General features: G+C 40.6%; 1 protein-coding gene across 1 annotated transcript in view; it reads left to right on the top strand.

The window, feature by feature from the left end:
- Positions 1-1,655: 1,655 nt before the first annotated feature.
- Positions 1,656-17,430, top strand: part of CRY1 (cryptochrome circadian regulator 1) — a 95,128-nt gene continuing 79,353 nt past the window's right edge. Inside the window, exon 1 of the mRNA XM_080812460.1 lies at positions 1,656-2,434. Within this exon, the coding sequence (XP_080668586.1) occupies positions 2,277-2,434 (158 nt within the window). The 5' untranslated portion in view covers positions 1,656-2,276. The remainder of the gene's footprint in view (positions 2,435-17,430) is intronic.

Below are 17,430 nucleotides of genomic sequence, written 5' to 3' on the forward strand. Positions count from 1 at the left end.
GGTAGCATGACTCCAATCTTCATATGGTATTCTCTTTGTCTGTGGGTCTGTCTCTGTGACCAAATTTCCAAATTTGTAAGTATACTAGTCATTGGATTAGGGCCCACCCTAATGACATCATCTTAATCATCTGCAAAGACCTTATTTCCAAGTAAGGGCATATTCACAGGTACTCAGGGTTATATGAATTTTAGAAGGACACAACTAAACCCATAACAATTGCCATAACTTCCTTCCTTTTAACCTTGGTGGCAGAGAGCATTCATTCATTCACTCATTCATTCAATGAACATTGCAATGCATATGCGTCAGGCTCTAGACTGGGTATTGATGGTTCAGAAAACAAACTGGACAGCCACCCTGTCCTTGAGAGGAAATCAGAGACACATTATTATGATAATAAACACTATTATTAAACACCTACTTCACGCTAGGAATCAAAGTAGGTACTTTTCATTTAATCTTCACCACAGTATGTTAATATTTCAGAGACCTGGAGAGAGGGGTGTACGTCCTAAATCTGCTCTGGATGACAGGAGTATTTTCACAAATTAGGTAAGCACGTTCATCTGAGTCTAAAAGGATGTGTAGAAATATACTAGGTAGCTCAAAGGTTGTTATGGTGAATAGCACATTCCAAAGAAGTACATTTTATAAAGGAAAAAATAGCACGTTTGAAGGTTAAGAGACGTATCGTAAATTCCACCGGGGCTGAGATTTTTGTCTATTTCTCTCCTGTGCCTCGAGCACTTTGAGCAGTGCCGGCTCATTCGGTAATCGCTTAATCAATAAAAGGGCATCTCATGTCGAAAGGAATGACCTGGCCTGATGCTCACTGTCGCTCTACCACACTAAGGATGAGAAATCACGGCTGACAGGTTGAAGATACATAGGTAGAATTAAGGAATTCCAGGTGCCCGACACCTGCCATGCCCATTATCCTTACTCCCCAGAACGCGGCCGAGGGAGCCACACCACGAGGGCCGGAAGAATGGCCAGCTCCACACACTCCAAAGTCGGGCCCTTTAGCCAAAGCTGCATGGAAGCACAAGGCTGGGCTTGAAGTCTAAAGGCGCGTTCTTCTCTCCTTTCAACCCATCCCGCGCTCATTCCCCGCCGAAGTCCCTCGCCGACTACTGGATGGCAACCGGCTGTATCCAGGCCTTCCCGGAACGCCACAGGAGGAATCCCAGAGCGCGCTCCAGATCGCCGGCCGCGCGCTCCAGACCGCCGGCCGCACCCTCCTTCCCTCTGGAACGCAGCGAGAGCGTACGCGCGCCATCTCAGCCGAGCGCGCGCCCGCGAGCTCCCTGCAGCCCCGTGCTCATCCGGGTCTCAGAGAGCCTCAGCCAATAGGGGATGCTCACGGCCTCCAGAGGCGGGGCTAAGGCTTCCCTCACATGGGGCCTGCGGTCACCGGGCGAGCTTGTAGGCGACCAGTCGGCGGAGAAAAAGGGCAGAGGGAGGGAGTTTAAAGTCTCAGCGAGGGTCGACGGCTTTGAGACCAAGCAGCTGCCGCCCCCTAGAAGCGACTGTATCGCGAGCAGGTTCTTCAGTCAGAGCCGCTGTAGTAAACACACTTCAGAAACGTGAGGTGCCGGGGGTCACGTGGGGAGCGCGCGCTCCAATGAGGATCCGGGGGCGGGACCGAGGCCGCTGACGCGGCGGTGGCAGTGGAGTCACCCGGGCAGCCTCGGGACCGGTCACCGGCCGGCAACCGTCCAGCGGCCTCGACCACCGCCTCCGTGCTCACTGCTCTTCCCCGGCCCGAGAGACAGCGTGGCCGACTGTGGCTGGATCCCCTCTCATCTCACTCGGTGGCTCGCCTCAGGCGGGCCGTTTTCGCCTCCGGGGGTGCCTCGGTGGGGCGAGGTTTCCGTGACGAACCTCCTGGGGCTGCCGGGGCCGGTCGGGGCCGTCGTGGCGGCTCGGGCTCGTGGAACGTACTCACTCCCCGGGCTCCGAGGCCCTCGAAGCGATGCGCCTCGTGCCGGCGGTTGCTGCGGGCGCCGGCTCCTAAAGGGCGTCACACCCGGACTCCGCTGAAGGCAGCCTCCATTCATCTCCCAGCTGCGCCTCCCGCGCCCTCTCCTCCTCCGGCCCCCTCCTCGGATTCCTTTTTTCCTTTTTTCCCCGTCTGCCGCCCTCTCCCCTCTCCTTGGGTGTGGCGGCTCCCCTGGAAGCAGAGGTGTCGGGGATGAGCCGGCCCTTCCTTCCTTGAATTTCTCGGTGGGGGAACTGGGCGAGGACACGCCCGCCGCTGCCGAGCCCCCGGGATGGGGGTGAACGCCGTGCACTGGTTCCGAAAGGGGCTCCGGCTTCACGACAACCCCGCCCTGAAGGAGTGCATTCAGGGCGCCAACACCATCCGCTGCGTCTACATCCTCGACCCCTGGTTCGCCGGCTCCTCCAATGTGGGCATCAACAGGTGGCGGTAAGTCGGAGTCCCGTGGGAAATGGGGATTTCGGGGCTGAATGAATCAGGACTTGACCTGCAATCGGCGAATCTGAGAACTCAGACCTGGGACCGCGGTACTCGAGCCGCTTCCAGAATTACAGGTGCCTTGAATAGGAAATAGAATTGATTTCATAGTTCTCTGGCCGGAGAGTCCCGGTAGCCTGGAACACCTTGGCCTTCCTGTGTGAGTTACGTGCCTCTGCGCTAGTGGGAACTCTTCTCCTGCTTTTATGGGGAATTCTTAGCGGTGGAGTTAAAACACCCTCCCGGTTCTCAGTGGCCGGTGGATGGATTGATTTTTCTTGGCCTCTTTGTGGCATTCGAAAGGATCGCGGCTTTGCGTGTTACGTTTGTGTGTGTCTAGGTAACTCACAGTGTGCAGAAAACCTTTCATTCAGTACAGGCACCTCCACATCCACTTTTCTTCCACCTCGGTGTTGCCTAGGAAAAGCAAGGGAAACATCTGGTTTCTCTTTGCTCAGCTCTTCCTCTCAACTCCTCCTTGTGGCTGACTAGAGAAAACACAATTTTTCTTTCTAGGCAAAGTATAAAGCCTTCTAGGGATCAGAGCACTGAAAAATTTTTTGAGAAGCTTTATGATCTTTTCCTGAAATTCCAGGCTAGATGATTGTTAGGCCCCCTGGTGGAAATGAAAGCATTTGTTTAACACATAGCTTTATTGATCACTGCTGTATACCAGGCGCTGCTTTTAACACCAGAGATAGAGCAGTGAATGAAACAAAAATTCTTAGCCTTTTCCAGCACATGTTCCAGAAAGTCAAATATATAGTAGTTGATGGTGATAAAAGGTGTAAAGAAATATAGAGCAGAAATAGGGGGTAAAGAATACAATGGGGTGGGATTATCCTTGCAGGTTTTTTTTTTAAGATTTTTTTTTTTTTTTTTTTTTTTTTTTTTTTAAGATTTTTATTTGAGAGAGAGAGAGTGAGTGAGCAGGAGCCTGGGGCAGGAGCATAGAGAGAAGCAGACTCACCACTGAGCAGGGAGCTCAACTTGGGGCTCCATACCAGGACCTCAAGATCATGACCTGAGCTGAATGCAGCTCAACAGACTGAGCCACCTAGGTGCCCGTCCTTGCAGTTTTAAATATGGTTATTGGGGAAAACTCAGAGAAGGTAGCAGTTGAACAAACTGATGAAACAGGTAATGGATTGCAGATATCTAGGGGAAAGGCATTTCAGTCTGGGGGAACAGTGAGGGAAAAAGGCAGGGAAGTGGAAATGTGTTTAACCTTTGGAAGAAACAGCAAAAGAAGCAATATAAAAGGAGCAAAATAGTGGTGGTAGTAGGTGAGGTCAGAGATAAAACAGGGCCAGACTGAAAAGAGATTTGTGTAAGGCAGTTGTCAAGATTTGGGCTTTTATTCAGAGCAAAGATAGAGTGATTGCAGGATTATAAGTAGAGGAGTGGTGTAATCTCTGATCATAGTTTTGGATTGGAAGAGAAGGTGGACAGGAACAGGAGGCTGTTGCATTCTTCCAGGTGAGAGATGGTAGCGGCTTGTACCACAGTGATAGTGGTGGATGTAGTGAGAAATACTCAAATACTGAGTATATTTTGAAGGAAGAATCCATAGTGTTGGGTTCCTGGGTGGCTCAGTTGGTTAAACGACTGCCTTAGGTTCAGGTCATAATCCTGGAGTCCCAGGATCCAGTCCCTCATCCGGCTTCCTGCTCAGCAGGGAGTCTGCTTCTCGCTCTGACCCTCCCCCCTCTCATGTGGTTTCTCTTTCAAATAAATAAATAAAATCTTAAAAAAAAAAGTATCCACAGTACTTGTTGGCAGATTGTATATGTGAAGTGGAAGAAAGAGAAGGAATTAGGAATTATTTCAGAATTGTTGGTTTGGGGAACTAGGCTAAAGCTGCACGTGGCAAAGAAAGTGAAGTCATTTGCAGAAGCCATTGGGAGGGTGATTGGAATTCCCTTTTGGACTCAGTAAGTTTGAAATTTTTATTATACATCCAAGTAGAGATGGCTGTTTGGCAGTTGGATATATCAGGAGTTCAGGACAGAGTTCCAGGTAGGAGGTATAAATTGGAGAGTCCTCAGTTTGTATATAATATTTAAAGCCATTTATTCATTCATCCTTTCATTGAACAAATATTTGTCATGCATCTACTACATGCCAGGCATTGTTTTAGGTTCGGGGCATTCAGCATTAACAAAAATAGCTAAAAAAATTCCTATCCTGTTAAATTTTAGTGAAGTCATGAGACTTTGTGAGAACATAAGGAAGTGAGTGTAGATAGAAAACAGAGCAGGTCCAAGGACAGAGCCTTGGATACTCTAATGTGTAGAAATTGTGGAGCTGTGGAAGAATTAGCACAGGAGATTGAGAAGGAGTATCTAGTAATATGAGAAGAAAACCTAGAAGAGTATGGTGTCTTAGAGGCCAAGTAAAGAAAGTATTTCCAAGAGCTTGCTTTCCTATGTCAGGTGTTGCTGATAGGTCAAGTGAGATGAGGACTAAAAATTAAGAATCTTATTTAGGATTTTGAGGTCATTCATAGTCTTGACTGGAGTGGTTTCAGTAGTGTCAGAGGCAGAGCCTTTCTGGAATGGCGAAGAGGCTGAGAGGAGAGAATTTGGGGGACAACTTCTACAGATAGCTCTTTTAGGGAATTTTGATATAAGGGGATCAGAAAAATGATGAGGGGCCTGGATTGGAATGTGAACTCAAGAGAGGATTTCTTTTTTTTGAAGATTGACGGAATTACAGAATGTTTGTGTGCTGATGGGAATGATACAGCAACTATATATAAAAGCACTCAGCAGAATTGATGTCATTAACGTAGATTCTGGGAAAAGATAAATGTAATATATTTTAATGTATTAATAAATATCTTAAAATAATATAGTAATAATAACTTTTTCACAAAACTGTTAAAGATTATTAGGTTAGGTAACAAATGTAAAATGCTTAAAATGTGACCGATAAGTGTTTTTTTTTATTTGCTACTAAATTGAAAGCCCTAGGTGAATAATATCTAATTATATGTTTGCGGTCAGTTTCTTCTAGATCATCTGTTAAGTTTATGAAATCTAGACTATAAGCTTCTGTAGGATAGGGGTTATATGTTATCTTTATATACCCAGTAACTCACATTGTCAAATGAGTGAAATAAAGCTTGTAAGCACAGTAGGAGTAATCCCATATTTTCCTTTTTTTAATTCCCATATTTTCCTTTTTAAAAGATTATTTTTAACTACTAAGTATTGCCCTCTCTGAAAGATAGGTAAAGATGTAAATAATGAATAGAGAGACTTTTTTCTTTTACTAAAGACTAAGTTATAAAAAGGTAGGGACAGTGTTTTATTTAGTCTGTTTTTATAGCACTGAATTCCATGCTTTTTTTTTTTTAAGATTTTATTTATTTATTTGACAGAGAGAGATCACAAGTAGGCAGAGAGGCAGGCAGAGAGAGAGAGAGGGAAGCAGGCTCCCCGCTGAGCAGAGAGCCTGACGTGGGACTCGATCCCAGGACCCTGAGATCATGACCTGAGCCGAAGGCAGCAGCTTAACCCACTGAGCCACCCAGGCGCCCCCTCCATGCTTTTTATATAGTTGTGGCTCAGTTGCTGTTCATTGAATGAGATGACATCCAGAAGTCAGTTATTTTATACTTAAAAAACTTTATTCATTTCCTTATTGACCATAGGATAATGTGCAGTCTCCTTAGTTGGCATTCAGGCTATCTTGTGGGTTTCTACCTTCTTACCTTCATGCCATTTCCTTCAGTCAACAGAATTTCCTAGATTTTTTTATTAGATTTAATGTTGTTTATTTTACCTAAGTAAATTAACAAAACTACCTTTTTTTGTTTTTTGTTTTTGTTTTTGTTTTTTTAAGTAGGCTCCATGCTCAGCATGAAGCCCAGTGCAGGGCTTGAGCTCACAACCCTGAGATCAAGACCTGAGCTGAGATCAAGAGTCAGACACCCAACCAACTGAGCCACCCAGGCACCCCCCAAAATTACCTTTCAACAGTGCCATCATTTCATTTAAAAAGGATGCTTTAACATTTAAAAAAAGAAAGTTTGAAGGACATTTTTGGAAAATAAAGGACAGTCCTTTGACTTGAATAAATTAAGCTTTATGAAAATGCACTTTGCCTCATCAGTGAAAATATTATCTTGAATTTGTCATATTTGTTTCAGTTCTGGCTTAGTTGGTAGAGCATGCCACTCTTGATCTCAAGGTTGTGAGTTCAAGCCCCACTTTGGGGGTGGAGCCTACTTAAGAAAAAAATTTCATTTCCATCCCTTACTTATCTCTTATTAAAATTATACCACACAAGAACTTATATATGAATGTTCATAGGACTATTATTTTAATAATTTACTGTTATTCATAATAGTCAAAGGGTAGAAACAACCTGAATGGCCATCTACTGATGAATGGTTAAAATATGTTATATCCATACAATGGAGTAATATTCAATCATAAAAAGAAATGAAGTACTGATACAACATGGATTAACCTTTAAAACATTATGCTATGTGAAGAAGCCAGTCTCAAAATTTCACAAATGATTTGATTATATTTCTATGAAATGTCTAGAATAGGCAAATATGTAGAGACAGAAAGTAGATTAGTGGCTTCTTAGGGCTAACTGGGTTAGTTGGGAGATGGTAGCTAAGGGGCATAGGGTTTCTTTTTGAGGTGATGAAAATGTTCTAGAAGGTGATGGTTGCACAACTCTTTGAATATACTAAAAAAAAAGTAGAATTATAAACTTAAAAATCTATCCACCCCTTTAAGGTCCAGTCCACATGCTGCCTTTTCCATAATACATTTTTTATCACGTTGTCTGGGATTCATAGTCTTGTGAACTCTTACGCCATTTTTTGGTATTGCTTCCCATATCACCATTAAATACCATTAAAAAGAAGTAAATACTTCTTGAATTTGTAAATATGGATATAGTCCTCGTGTATTCATTTCTCCTTCATTTAACAGATTGCAGTTCTTTTTCCTGAAGAGAAGGTACCATTTCATTCAAACAAAAATTTATTTTTCATTCATATTTATGGCAGGCACTATTTTGTTACTGGAGATACAACAATGAATAAGAGAAGGCCCCTCCCCTTGAGATCCTTCTAGTCTAGGAGGACAAACAGGCAATAAAACAAATAGAATATGTCAGGTGGTGGTAAGTATAATGGAGAGAAATAAAGCAGAGTGTGAGAACAGAGACCTAAAGAAAAGGAGATAACAAGGCTATACAGATATTTGGGGAAAGAGCTCTCTCTGTGTTCACAGTGTCCTGTACAAGTAGATATTTGATAAATATTCTTAAAATTTTCTTTGTTAAGTCTAGTGTTTAGGAATGTGATAGTTACTTCATTTAACTTTGATGCTAATGTGTATCTTAAACTCATAATTCAGAGAAATAATTTTTAGTGAAGAAATTATTTTTGACATTTAAACTTCAACGTGTTTAAAACACAGTTGACATTATCACATGTAGATTCTCTTAATTTTCAGTAACCAAATCTATAAATGTACTTACATCCTTACCCATTCTTTCCTTCTATAGTCTGATTTCAGTAGAAGAGATATTGCTTTCCTTATTCAAAACCAGTCTTTTCAGCTATACCCCATTTTAAACTCATATTTTTAACAGATTTATTGGGGTATAGTTGACAAAAATTGTATATATTCAAGGTGTTCTGCATGATGTTTTCACACACACACACACACACACTGTCACTCTCATTTTGATGATTTATTCTCTTATCCTTTCTTTAACCTCTTTTTGGTTTGTTCCAGTCAGCACTTAAACATGCATAAATTCCAGTTCTGTAAGAATAAGAAAACCAACAGGGGAAGAAAACCTACCCTTGAGTATGTTCCTCTCCTGTAACTCTGTTTCTCAGTTTATTTATATAGCCAGACTTAATGAACAAGATGTCTAATATTGGCTGACTTCATTGCTTTATCTTCTACTTACCCTTCTTCAATCTACTCCTAGTCTGGGTTCTACTGCATCTACTCCACCAAGACAGTATTCATCCAAAGGATACTTTTAAACTTTTCATTCCTTGACTTTTTACCATGTTTGACACTTTTGACCATACTTTTCTCTTCTTCCCCTTGCATTGGTTAGAGGGCCCTCCTCTTTTTTTTTTTTTGTTTTCCTGCCAAGCTATTAGTGTTCTTCCTTTACTTCTCTTTTTCTGTTCAGCTCTTAAATGCCCCTCAGGTCTCTGATCACCTTTTTTTTTCATTTTACATAATTCCTAGGCAGTCTTATCTCGCTTCAGAAAGTCAGTTAGCATCCGTTTGCTCAGAATTTACAAATCAGCATCTTCAGCTCATATCTCTCTCCTGATCCCCAGATATACATCCATTATATATAGATTCCCTGTCTATTTGAATGTATTATAGGGTCACCTGGGTGGCTCAGTCATTAAGTGGCTGCCATTGGCTCAGGTCATGATTCCAGGGTCCTGGGATCCCACATCAGGCTCCCTGTTCAGTGGGGAGCCTGCTTCTCCTGCTCCTACTCCTCCTGCCTATGTTCCCTCTCTCACTGTGTCTCTCTCTGTCAAATAGATAAATAAAAGTCTTTTAAAAATGTATGTATTATATTACCTTAAACTCACGTTGTTCAAAACAGAGCTCTTCGGGGCACCTAGGTGGCTCAGTTGGTTAAGCATCTGAGTCTTGATTTTTGGCTCAGGTCATGATCTCAGGGTTGTGAGTTGGAGCCCTGTGTCAGGCCCCGTGCTGGGTTTGGAGGAGATTTTATTCTCTCCTTCCTCCTCTGGCCCACCCCGAACCCCCTCTCTAAGAAAATTAAAAACCACAAAGATCATCTTCTCTATTATCTCTATCTCAAAAACAAAGGACTTTTCCTGTGTGTCCTATCTTCATAAATAATAACACCATTTGACCAGTTGCTCAATTAACAGATTAGATTGTTAATTATATATTACTTCATTTAACAGATATTGAGTTTGTACTGTGTGCCAACCACTTTGTTAATTTCTGTGGGTAAATGGAAGACAGATAATTTCTCTGCCTTCAGAAGGTTTACAGTATAAAGAGGGATTTATTCAGAAATAAAATAACCACAGAAGTACATTCTTCTGTCTCCACTGTCAGTTTAGCCCATACCACCATCCTTTTGGCTAGATTATTTGAGTAGTTTATGAACCATTGTCTCCCTTGCCCTTCTCTAATTCATTCTGTATATAGCAACCAGAGTGATCCCTTGAAATTGCTTATCTGTTCATGTCCTTTACTCTTTTAAATCCTTCACTGACATTTCTTTACCTTTGGGTTAAAGTTCAAAAGCTGTAGCATAGTTTAAAATCCCTGTGTAATCTAGTCCTTTGCTTCTTTTTCTAGCCTTAGAGGATTTCTTCACTAAGGCATATGAACTGAGGCTTGAAGTATGAGATGAATCTTAATAAACACAGAATAGAGGGAAGGAATTCCATCAAGGATGAGGACAAAAGTTTCAGGCTAAGGAAATAATGAGGGAAGGCACAGTATTCTGATATTGGTATAGATGTTGGTGTCACTGAGTCATATGGTGCATGAAAAGACAGGAGGTATTATTTAGTACTCTGGATGGTTTTGCCTCACTCAAACAGGCTTAAGCAGAAAGAGAGTTTATTGGTAAATATAATTGAGCAGCCCAAGGGAATGTGGCTCCAGACATGGGTTAGTGCTAGGGCTCAGAAGATGTCACCAGGACCAAATTTCCCTCTTTGCATCTCCAAACTTCACTTATTCTGGGTTGGCTTCTCGGGCTTTCCTCTGGTGGTGAAATATAACAATAGTAGTTATGGTAGTAAAAAGCATATGCCTCTGCCCCAGAAGTCTCAGCAAAAGTCTGTGGTACTTCAGTGGCTCTGTTTGGACCATTTTATGAACCAGTCATTGTGAGCATCTGTGTGAGCTGTAGTTGTGTGCCTCATGGGTGGAATCAACTCATTTGGACTGAAGTAACTGAAATAGAATGAGTAGAAAGTAGGTAGATGTCCTAAGAGAGCAGATGCCTATTACGTAAGAACTCAGATCAGAAGATGGGACCATTGGGTGCCTGGGTGGCTCAGTGGGTTAAGCCTCTGCCTTCGGCTCAGGTCATGATCTCAGGGTCCTGGGATCGAGTCCCGCATTGGGCTCTCTGCTGTGCGGGGAGCCTGCTTCCTCCTCTCTCTCTCTGCCTGCCTCTCTGCCTACTTGTGATCTCTGTCAAATAAATTAAAAAAAAATTTTTTAAAAAGAAGATGGGACCAAGTCAGAAAAACTTGGACTCCTGTTTGCGGAAATATGCTTTGGTAGTTGAGTGAATGATAGAGGAAAGAGATAGTAGAGCAATATAGAGGCTTTATCAATAGTCCACTGAAAGATAATATAGGCCTTAATTAGGGAAAAGTCTGTGAGGAAGGGGAACATGTAAGAGAGTGATTGTAAAGGTGCAATGGATAATTTAGGTGACTGTCAAAAAGGCAGTTTCAGAGAGGCAGTAGAGTGCAAGATTCACATGCTTTGTGCCTCTTTGACAATTAGCTATTAAGTTAGAGAACACAGGAGTAGACCATATTTAGATGAGGAAAGAATGTGTTTCATTCAGGTCTTTGCTGAATCTGAGGTACTGCTAAGATATCAACATGGGAAATAGAGAAAATAGAAGTTCAAGTTTAGGGATTATAGACGTTAAAACTGTGGATATGGGAATAATTCCTATATAATTAATAGGTAAAGCATGACTGATGATACTGGGTAGAGTAAGATGCATCAAAATCTTGGTGGTTACTATATTTAAGATGAATAGAAACTGGTGAAGAGGACTGAGGAGAGATAGAAAGAGGAGTCAGGTGAGTACTGTATCATGGAAACCAAAAGTGGCAAGAATTTTTCTTCATTGTGCTGAAGATGGCAGATTAGGATGAATTTTGACAGTTATGTGGGAAGAATACTCAATGACTTGGAAACAGGTGGAAGAAATGGCTGCATGTCTTGAATGCTGGGTGGTAGACCCTCTGGGGTATAAAGGGCAATTACATTATTCTAATTTAGGGATATGTTCTTTTGTTCTGGATTGACTAGACTGCTTTACAACTCTGTAGCAAAGTGTAGATAAAAGTTATTGTGCTGGACAGTCAGAATGGCTAAAATTAACAACTCAGGAGCAACAGATGTTGGTGAGGATTTGGAGAAAGGGGAACCCTCTTACACTGTTGGTGGAAATGCAAACTGGTACAGCTCCTCTGGAAAACAGTGTGGAGGTTCCTCAAAAGTTAAAAATAGAGTTACCATACAACCCAGCAATTGCACTGCTAGGTATTTATCCAGAGGATACAAACATAGCGATTCAAAGGGACACATGCACCCCTATGTTCATAGCAGCAATGTCCACAATAACCAAAATATGGAAAGAGCCCAGATGTCTATCAACAGATGAATGGATAAAGAAGATGTGGTGTATATATACAATGGAATATTTTGCAGTCATTCAAAAACCAAAATCTTGACATTTGCAATGACATGGATGGAACACATACACATATACACACAGTGGATTATTACTCAGCCATCAAAAAGAATGAAATCTTGCCATTTGCAATGATGTGGATGGAACTAGAGGGTATGATGCTAAGCAAAATAAGTCAGAGAAAGAAAAATATTATATGATTCCACTCGTGAAATTTAAGAAACAAAACTGATGAACATAGGGGAAGGGGAGGAAAAATAAAATCAGATGAAATCAGAGAGAGACACAAACCATAAGGAGCTCATAAGTATAGGAAATGAAATGCAGGTTGTAGAGGGAAGGGGGGTGGGGTAAATGGCGATGGGCATTAAAGAGGGCACTTGATGGATTATATGCAAGTGATGAATCACTAAATTCACCTCTGGGGGAAAGAAATTTATGGTGCTGGGAAAACTGAACAACTACATGAAAAGGAATGAAACTGGACCACTTTTGTACACTATGCACAAAAATAAACTCAAAATGTGAGTGAAACCATAAGATACCTGGCACAGACAGTAATTTCTTTGACATCAGCAGTAGAAACATTTTTCTAGATGTCTCTTCATGCAGGAGAAACAAAAGCAAAATTAAACTATTAGGACTACACCAAAATAAAAAACTTTTGCGGGGCACCTGGGTGACTCAGTGGGTTAAGCCTCTGCCTTCAGCTCAGGTCATGATCTCAGGGTCCTGGGATCGAGTCCCGTATTGGGCTCTCTGCTCAGTGGGGAGCCTGCTTCCCCCTCTCTCTCTGCCTGCCTCTCTGCCCACTTGTGGTCTCTCTCTCTCTGTCAAATACATAAATAAAATCTTTTAAAAAAATAAAAATAAAAAATAAAAAGCTTTTGCACGGTGAAGGAAACCATAAGCAAAACAAAAAAGCAACTTGTGAAAGGTGATATATCTGATATATATCCAAAATATATGAAGAACTTACACACTCAACACTCAACAAACAATTTGATTAAAAAATGGTCAGAGGACCTGAATAGACAGTTTTCTAAAGAAGACATACAGATGGCCAACAGGTACATGAGAAGATGCTCAACATCACTCATCATCAGGGAAATGCAAATCAAAACCACAATGTGATATCACCTCACACCTGTCAGAAAGTCTAAAATTCAAAACACAAGAAGCAAGTATTGGTGAAGGTGTGGAGAGAAAGGAACCTTTGTGCACTATTGGATGGAATGCAAATTGGCGCAGCCACTGTGGAAAACAGTATGGAGATTCTTAAAAAAATATATGATCCAGTAATTGCGCTACTGGTTATTTACCCAAAGAAAATGAAAACATTCATTCAGAGAGATGTATGTACCTCTGTGTTTGTTGCAGGATTATTTGCAGTAACCAAGACATGAAGCAACCCAAGTGACCAGTGATAAGATAAATGGATAAAGGAGATGTGGTACACACACACAGACACACACACACACACAGTGGAATTTTGCTCAGCCATAAAAAATAGTGAAATCTTGCCATTTGAAACAATATGGATGGACCTAGAAAGTATAATGCTAAGTGAAATAAATCAGTCAGAGAAAGAAAAATACCATATGATTTTACTCATATGTGGAATTTAAGAAATGAACAAAGAAAAAGAGTCCAACAGGAAAACCAGACTCGTGCGCCTGGGTGGCTCATTTGGTTAAGCAACTGCTTTTGGCTGGGTCATGCATGGTCACTTAGTCCCAGGATTGAGTCCCACGTCAGGCTCCCAGCTCCGCGGGGAGTCTGCTTCTTCCTCTGACCTTCTTCCCTCTCATGCTTTCTCTCTCTCTCTCTCAAATAAATAAATAAAATCTTAAAAAAAAACCCAAATAGACTCAAATACAGAAAACAAATTGGTGCTTGCCAGAGGGAGGTGGGTGAAGTAGGTAAAGGGAATTAAGAGTACACTTATGTTCATGAGCACTGAGAAATATATAGGATTGTTGAATCATTACAGTGTACACCTGAAACTAATATAACACTATATGTTTAATTACACTTGAAATAAAATTTTTTTAAAGGTGGAGATTTAAAAATCTGGTGACAGAACAAATGTTTCCTGTCTATACCAATGTAAATTATTCATGTTGATGTCATGCGAATGAATTTTGTAGCATGAGCATTGTAAATCTCTGTATGTCCGATTCTCATTTGAACCAATTTTAACATCTTACTGGTTCCTTTATTATAATAAATTAAATAAAATCACTGTGATATATGCATTTAATATTTTTATGAGAATCGTGGTTTTACTGTTTTAAAAATTATACTTTAACTGTTATAAAGGCCTTTGGTAAATTTTGAGTGAGTAGCTTCAGTGTCATTTTAAGATCAGAAATCAGATTATATAGGGCGTTACTGATTTTATGTGTGTGGCTGGTGTGGAAGAGGAGGGCAGTGATTGAGGGATTGATGAAGAGAGTTTTTATGGGAGAGGTGAGACATAAGTTGGTTGCACAGATTCTGAACTGGGTGAAGAAAGTGGATTTGGGGCACATCACCAGACTTAAAATCAAGACAGGATAGTAAATAGGAAATATATAGATGGAGTTAGGCCCCAATGTAGAGTTCTTTGAATGACAGACTAAAGTGAGTTTAGAATATCTGGCTCTCTAGATTCTAATCCCTACTCTCCTACTGAGTAGCGGTGGTACTGATTTTGGGTAAGTCACTTACCCTTCATTTTATTCATTTAGGAAACATTCATTAAGAGCCTGTTTTACAGGGCACTGGGAATACAAAGATGAAAGTCAAGGTTCCTGCCCATAAGGAAGCTTTCACATCGTTAAAGGATGAATAATTAGAATACAGAATGTTAAATAGGACCTCTGTAGAAATATGCAAATCTTGGGAGCACAGAGAGACAACCCTGGGGGAAGGAGAAGGAAGAATTAGGAGTAGAGTGATTAGTGTGTGTATTGTGGGAGAGGAGGCGGGAGGAGGGAGGGAGTGAAATACTGGTTTGAGAGATGAGAAGTTCCAGAGATTCTTGAGTCAGTGTCCTAATATGAAAAGGGGAGTACCAAATAAAGCTCTAATATCTGATACATTGGAACCAGCAAATAGTTCTCTGGAAAAGACAAACATAAAAAAAAGAACATATACATAAATGTATGTTAATTTGGCAGCTTTTGATGTGAGGTGAAATTCCAGATCTCAGTTCTCCTACTCACTTCTTTATTTTTCCTTTTTTCTTTCTTTCTTTCTTCTTTCTTTCCTTCCTTCCTTTTCTTTTCTTCTTTCTTTCTTTCTGCCACGAAACAACAGAACTTTATTCTTTCATAGTTCTGGAGGCCAGAAGTTCAAGTCCAAGATGTAGGCAGGGTTGGTTCTTTGTGAAGGAGAATTTGTTCCATCCTTCTCTCCTGGTTTCTGGTGATGGCCGGTCTCCTACTCACTTCTTTATCCCTATTTATTCCCTAGGTGATCTAGTTACATACTTGAATACCTCATGATTCCCGGTCATGCATTTCCTGCCCTGACCTCTATCTTGAGCTCTAGGCCCACATATCCAGTGTTTTTATTGGATTCCAAATAAGTATCTTCAGCTTGGTTTTGCCTCCATCTTCCCCACCTACCATGGTTTCTCTATCACAATAAAGGGCAACATTCACCTTGGTGCTCTGCAGAATCGTAGGAGCCATCTTTATTTCATTTTTTTTTTTCCTCACAACCTCACATCTAGTCCTTCAGCAGTTATTAGGCTTTTCCTTAAAAATAACTTTCATATCCTTTCAAATCTCACCCTTCCATTACTATCATACTATCCAAGTCACCAATATTTTTTTCAATATTTATTTACAATAGCCTCCTAATTTCTCTACTTCCATTTTTATACCTGCCTTCCCGGTCTGTTCCATGTGGAAGCTGGAGGAATATTTCAAAAACCTTAATCGGATCAGGTCATTTCTATGCTCAGAATCTTCCCCTCGCTTCCAAGGTGTTTTCATTTTCTGCTTCTCCACCTGGAATATTATCTCAAACCTTATTAGCAGGGCTCATTCCTTCAGTAGCCTTTCTCAAAGAGACCTTTTCTGACCATCCTATACTTCTGACCAAGTAATTGCCCCTACTATATACCTCCCACTTTTTCCTATCTTCTTGCCCTGTTTTAATGGCATCTATCACTACCTGAAATTATGTATTTATTGATTTACTTCTTTATTGTCTTGCTCCTTCAGCAAATTACACAAAAGAGGGATTGATTCATTGTTGCTTCCTTGTTATTCATTATTGGTTCTTCAGCCCTATAATAGTAGTTCTCATTGGTTGGTCCAGAGATGATTATGGGTTCCTGAGACTATTTAGTTAAGCCCAAACTGTCTTCGTTCATAATAGTACTAAAACATTACTTGACTTTTTAACTGTCACTCACCTGTGTATACAGTAAGTTTTCCAGATGCTGATAAGTAATGACATTATTGCTGTGATGGCTAATGGAATGCATGCAGGTGTAGTCTTGCATTTTAAAATTTGCTCAGCTTCAATTTCTCACATGAGTGTTGGTAGATATTACCTATAAGACATAGCTCTTTGGGGTTATTCAGTAATTTTTAAGAATGTAAAAGGTCCTGGGACCAAAAAGTTAATATAGGTATTCAACATGTACCTGTAGGTTAAGTGTATAAATGTATATTGTTCTGCTGATTTCATTGATGGAGTTTCATGTTGGCTTTCATGTGTAAATTACCCATAGTCTGATACTGCCTGTTTTTTTTTAAGTTGATTAAAACCTTAAAGACCCTTGTGAAGCACACTTGAATACAACATTTCTTTAGTACATTTTTTCTTATGATTTATTATAAATATTTTATTCACAGGAAATTAGAAACTTTTTTAGTGATTCACCTTTTATCGAGCCATTTTGAAGCATTCAGTTTAGTTTTCAATAAAACAGCTTTTTAAAAAAAATTGAAGTATACTTAACATAGTGTTACATTAGTTTCAGGTGTGCAACATAGGGAATTGACAAAAAACTGCTTTCTTTTTACACACGTTTAATCAGTACATATAAAATGTAATTATGTGATTACAGTTAAGTTCAACTGACATAAGCAGGTTTGACTCTTGATATGCCTAGAATTTTAACTGAAACAGGGATCAGGTGTGCTGTAAAGTGATAGCTTGCTTTTATCAACCTGAAATTCATCTCGGCTATCAGTGTTGGCCTTTGTTTTACAGAGGATTTGGAGAGATTGTATGGTTTCTGTGGTGGTAATAGGAAATATAATTATTAGTACTATAAAAGATGTAACTACAGGTTTTTAAGATTTGACATTTTATTTTAAGATTCGACATTTTAAAACTCTCACATATTTTTGTTTCAGATTGCTTATTTGTTTTATTTGGATATTAGGGTTTCCTAGAGATGAAGGAAAAATGCTATTTTTTAAAAAAGATTTTAGGGGCACCTGGGTGGCTCAGTGGGTTAAGCCTCTGCCTTCAGCTTGGGTCATGGTCTC

This window comes from Martes martes, assembly GCF_963455335.1.
Source record: "Martes martes genome assembly, chromosome: 8".
Taxonomy (NCBI): Eukaryota; Metazoa; Chordata; class Mammalia; order Carnivora; family Mustelidae; genus Martes; species Martes martes.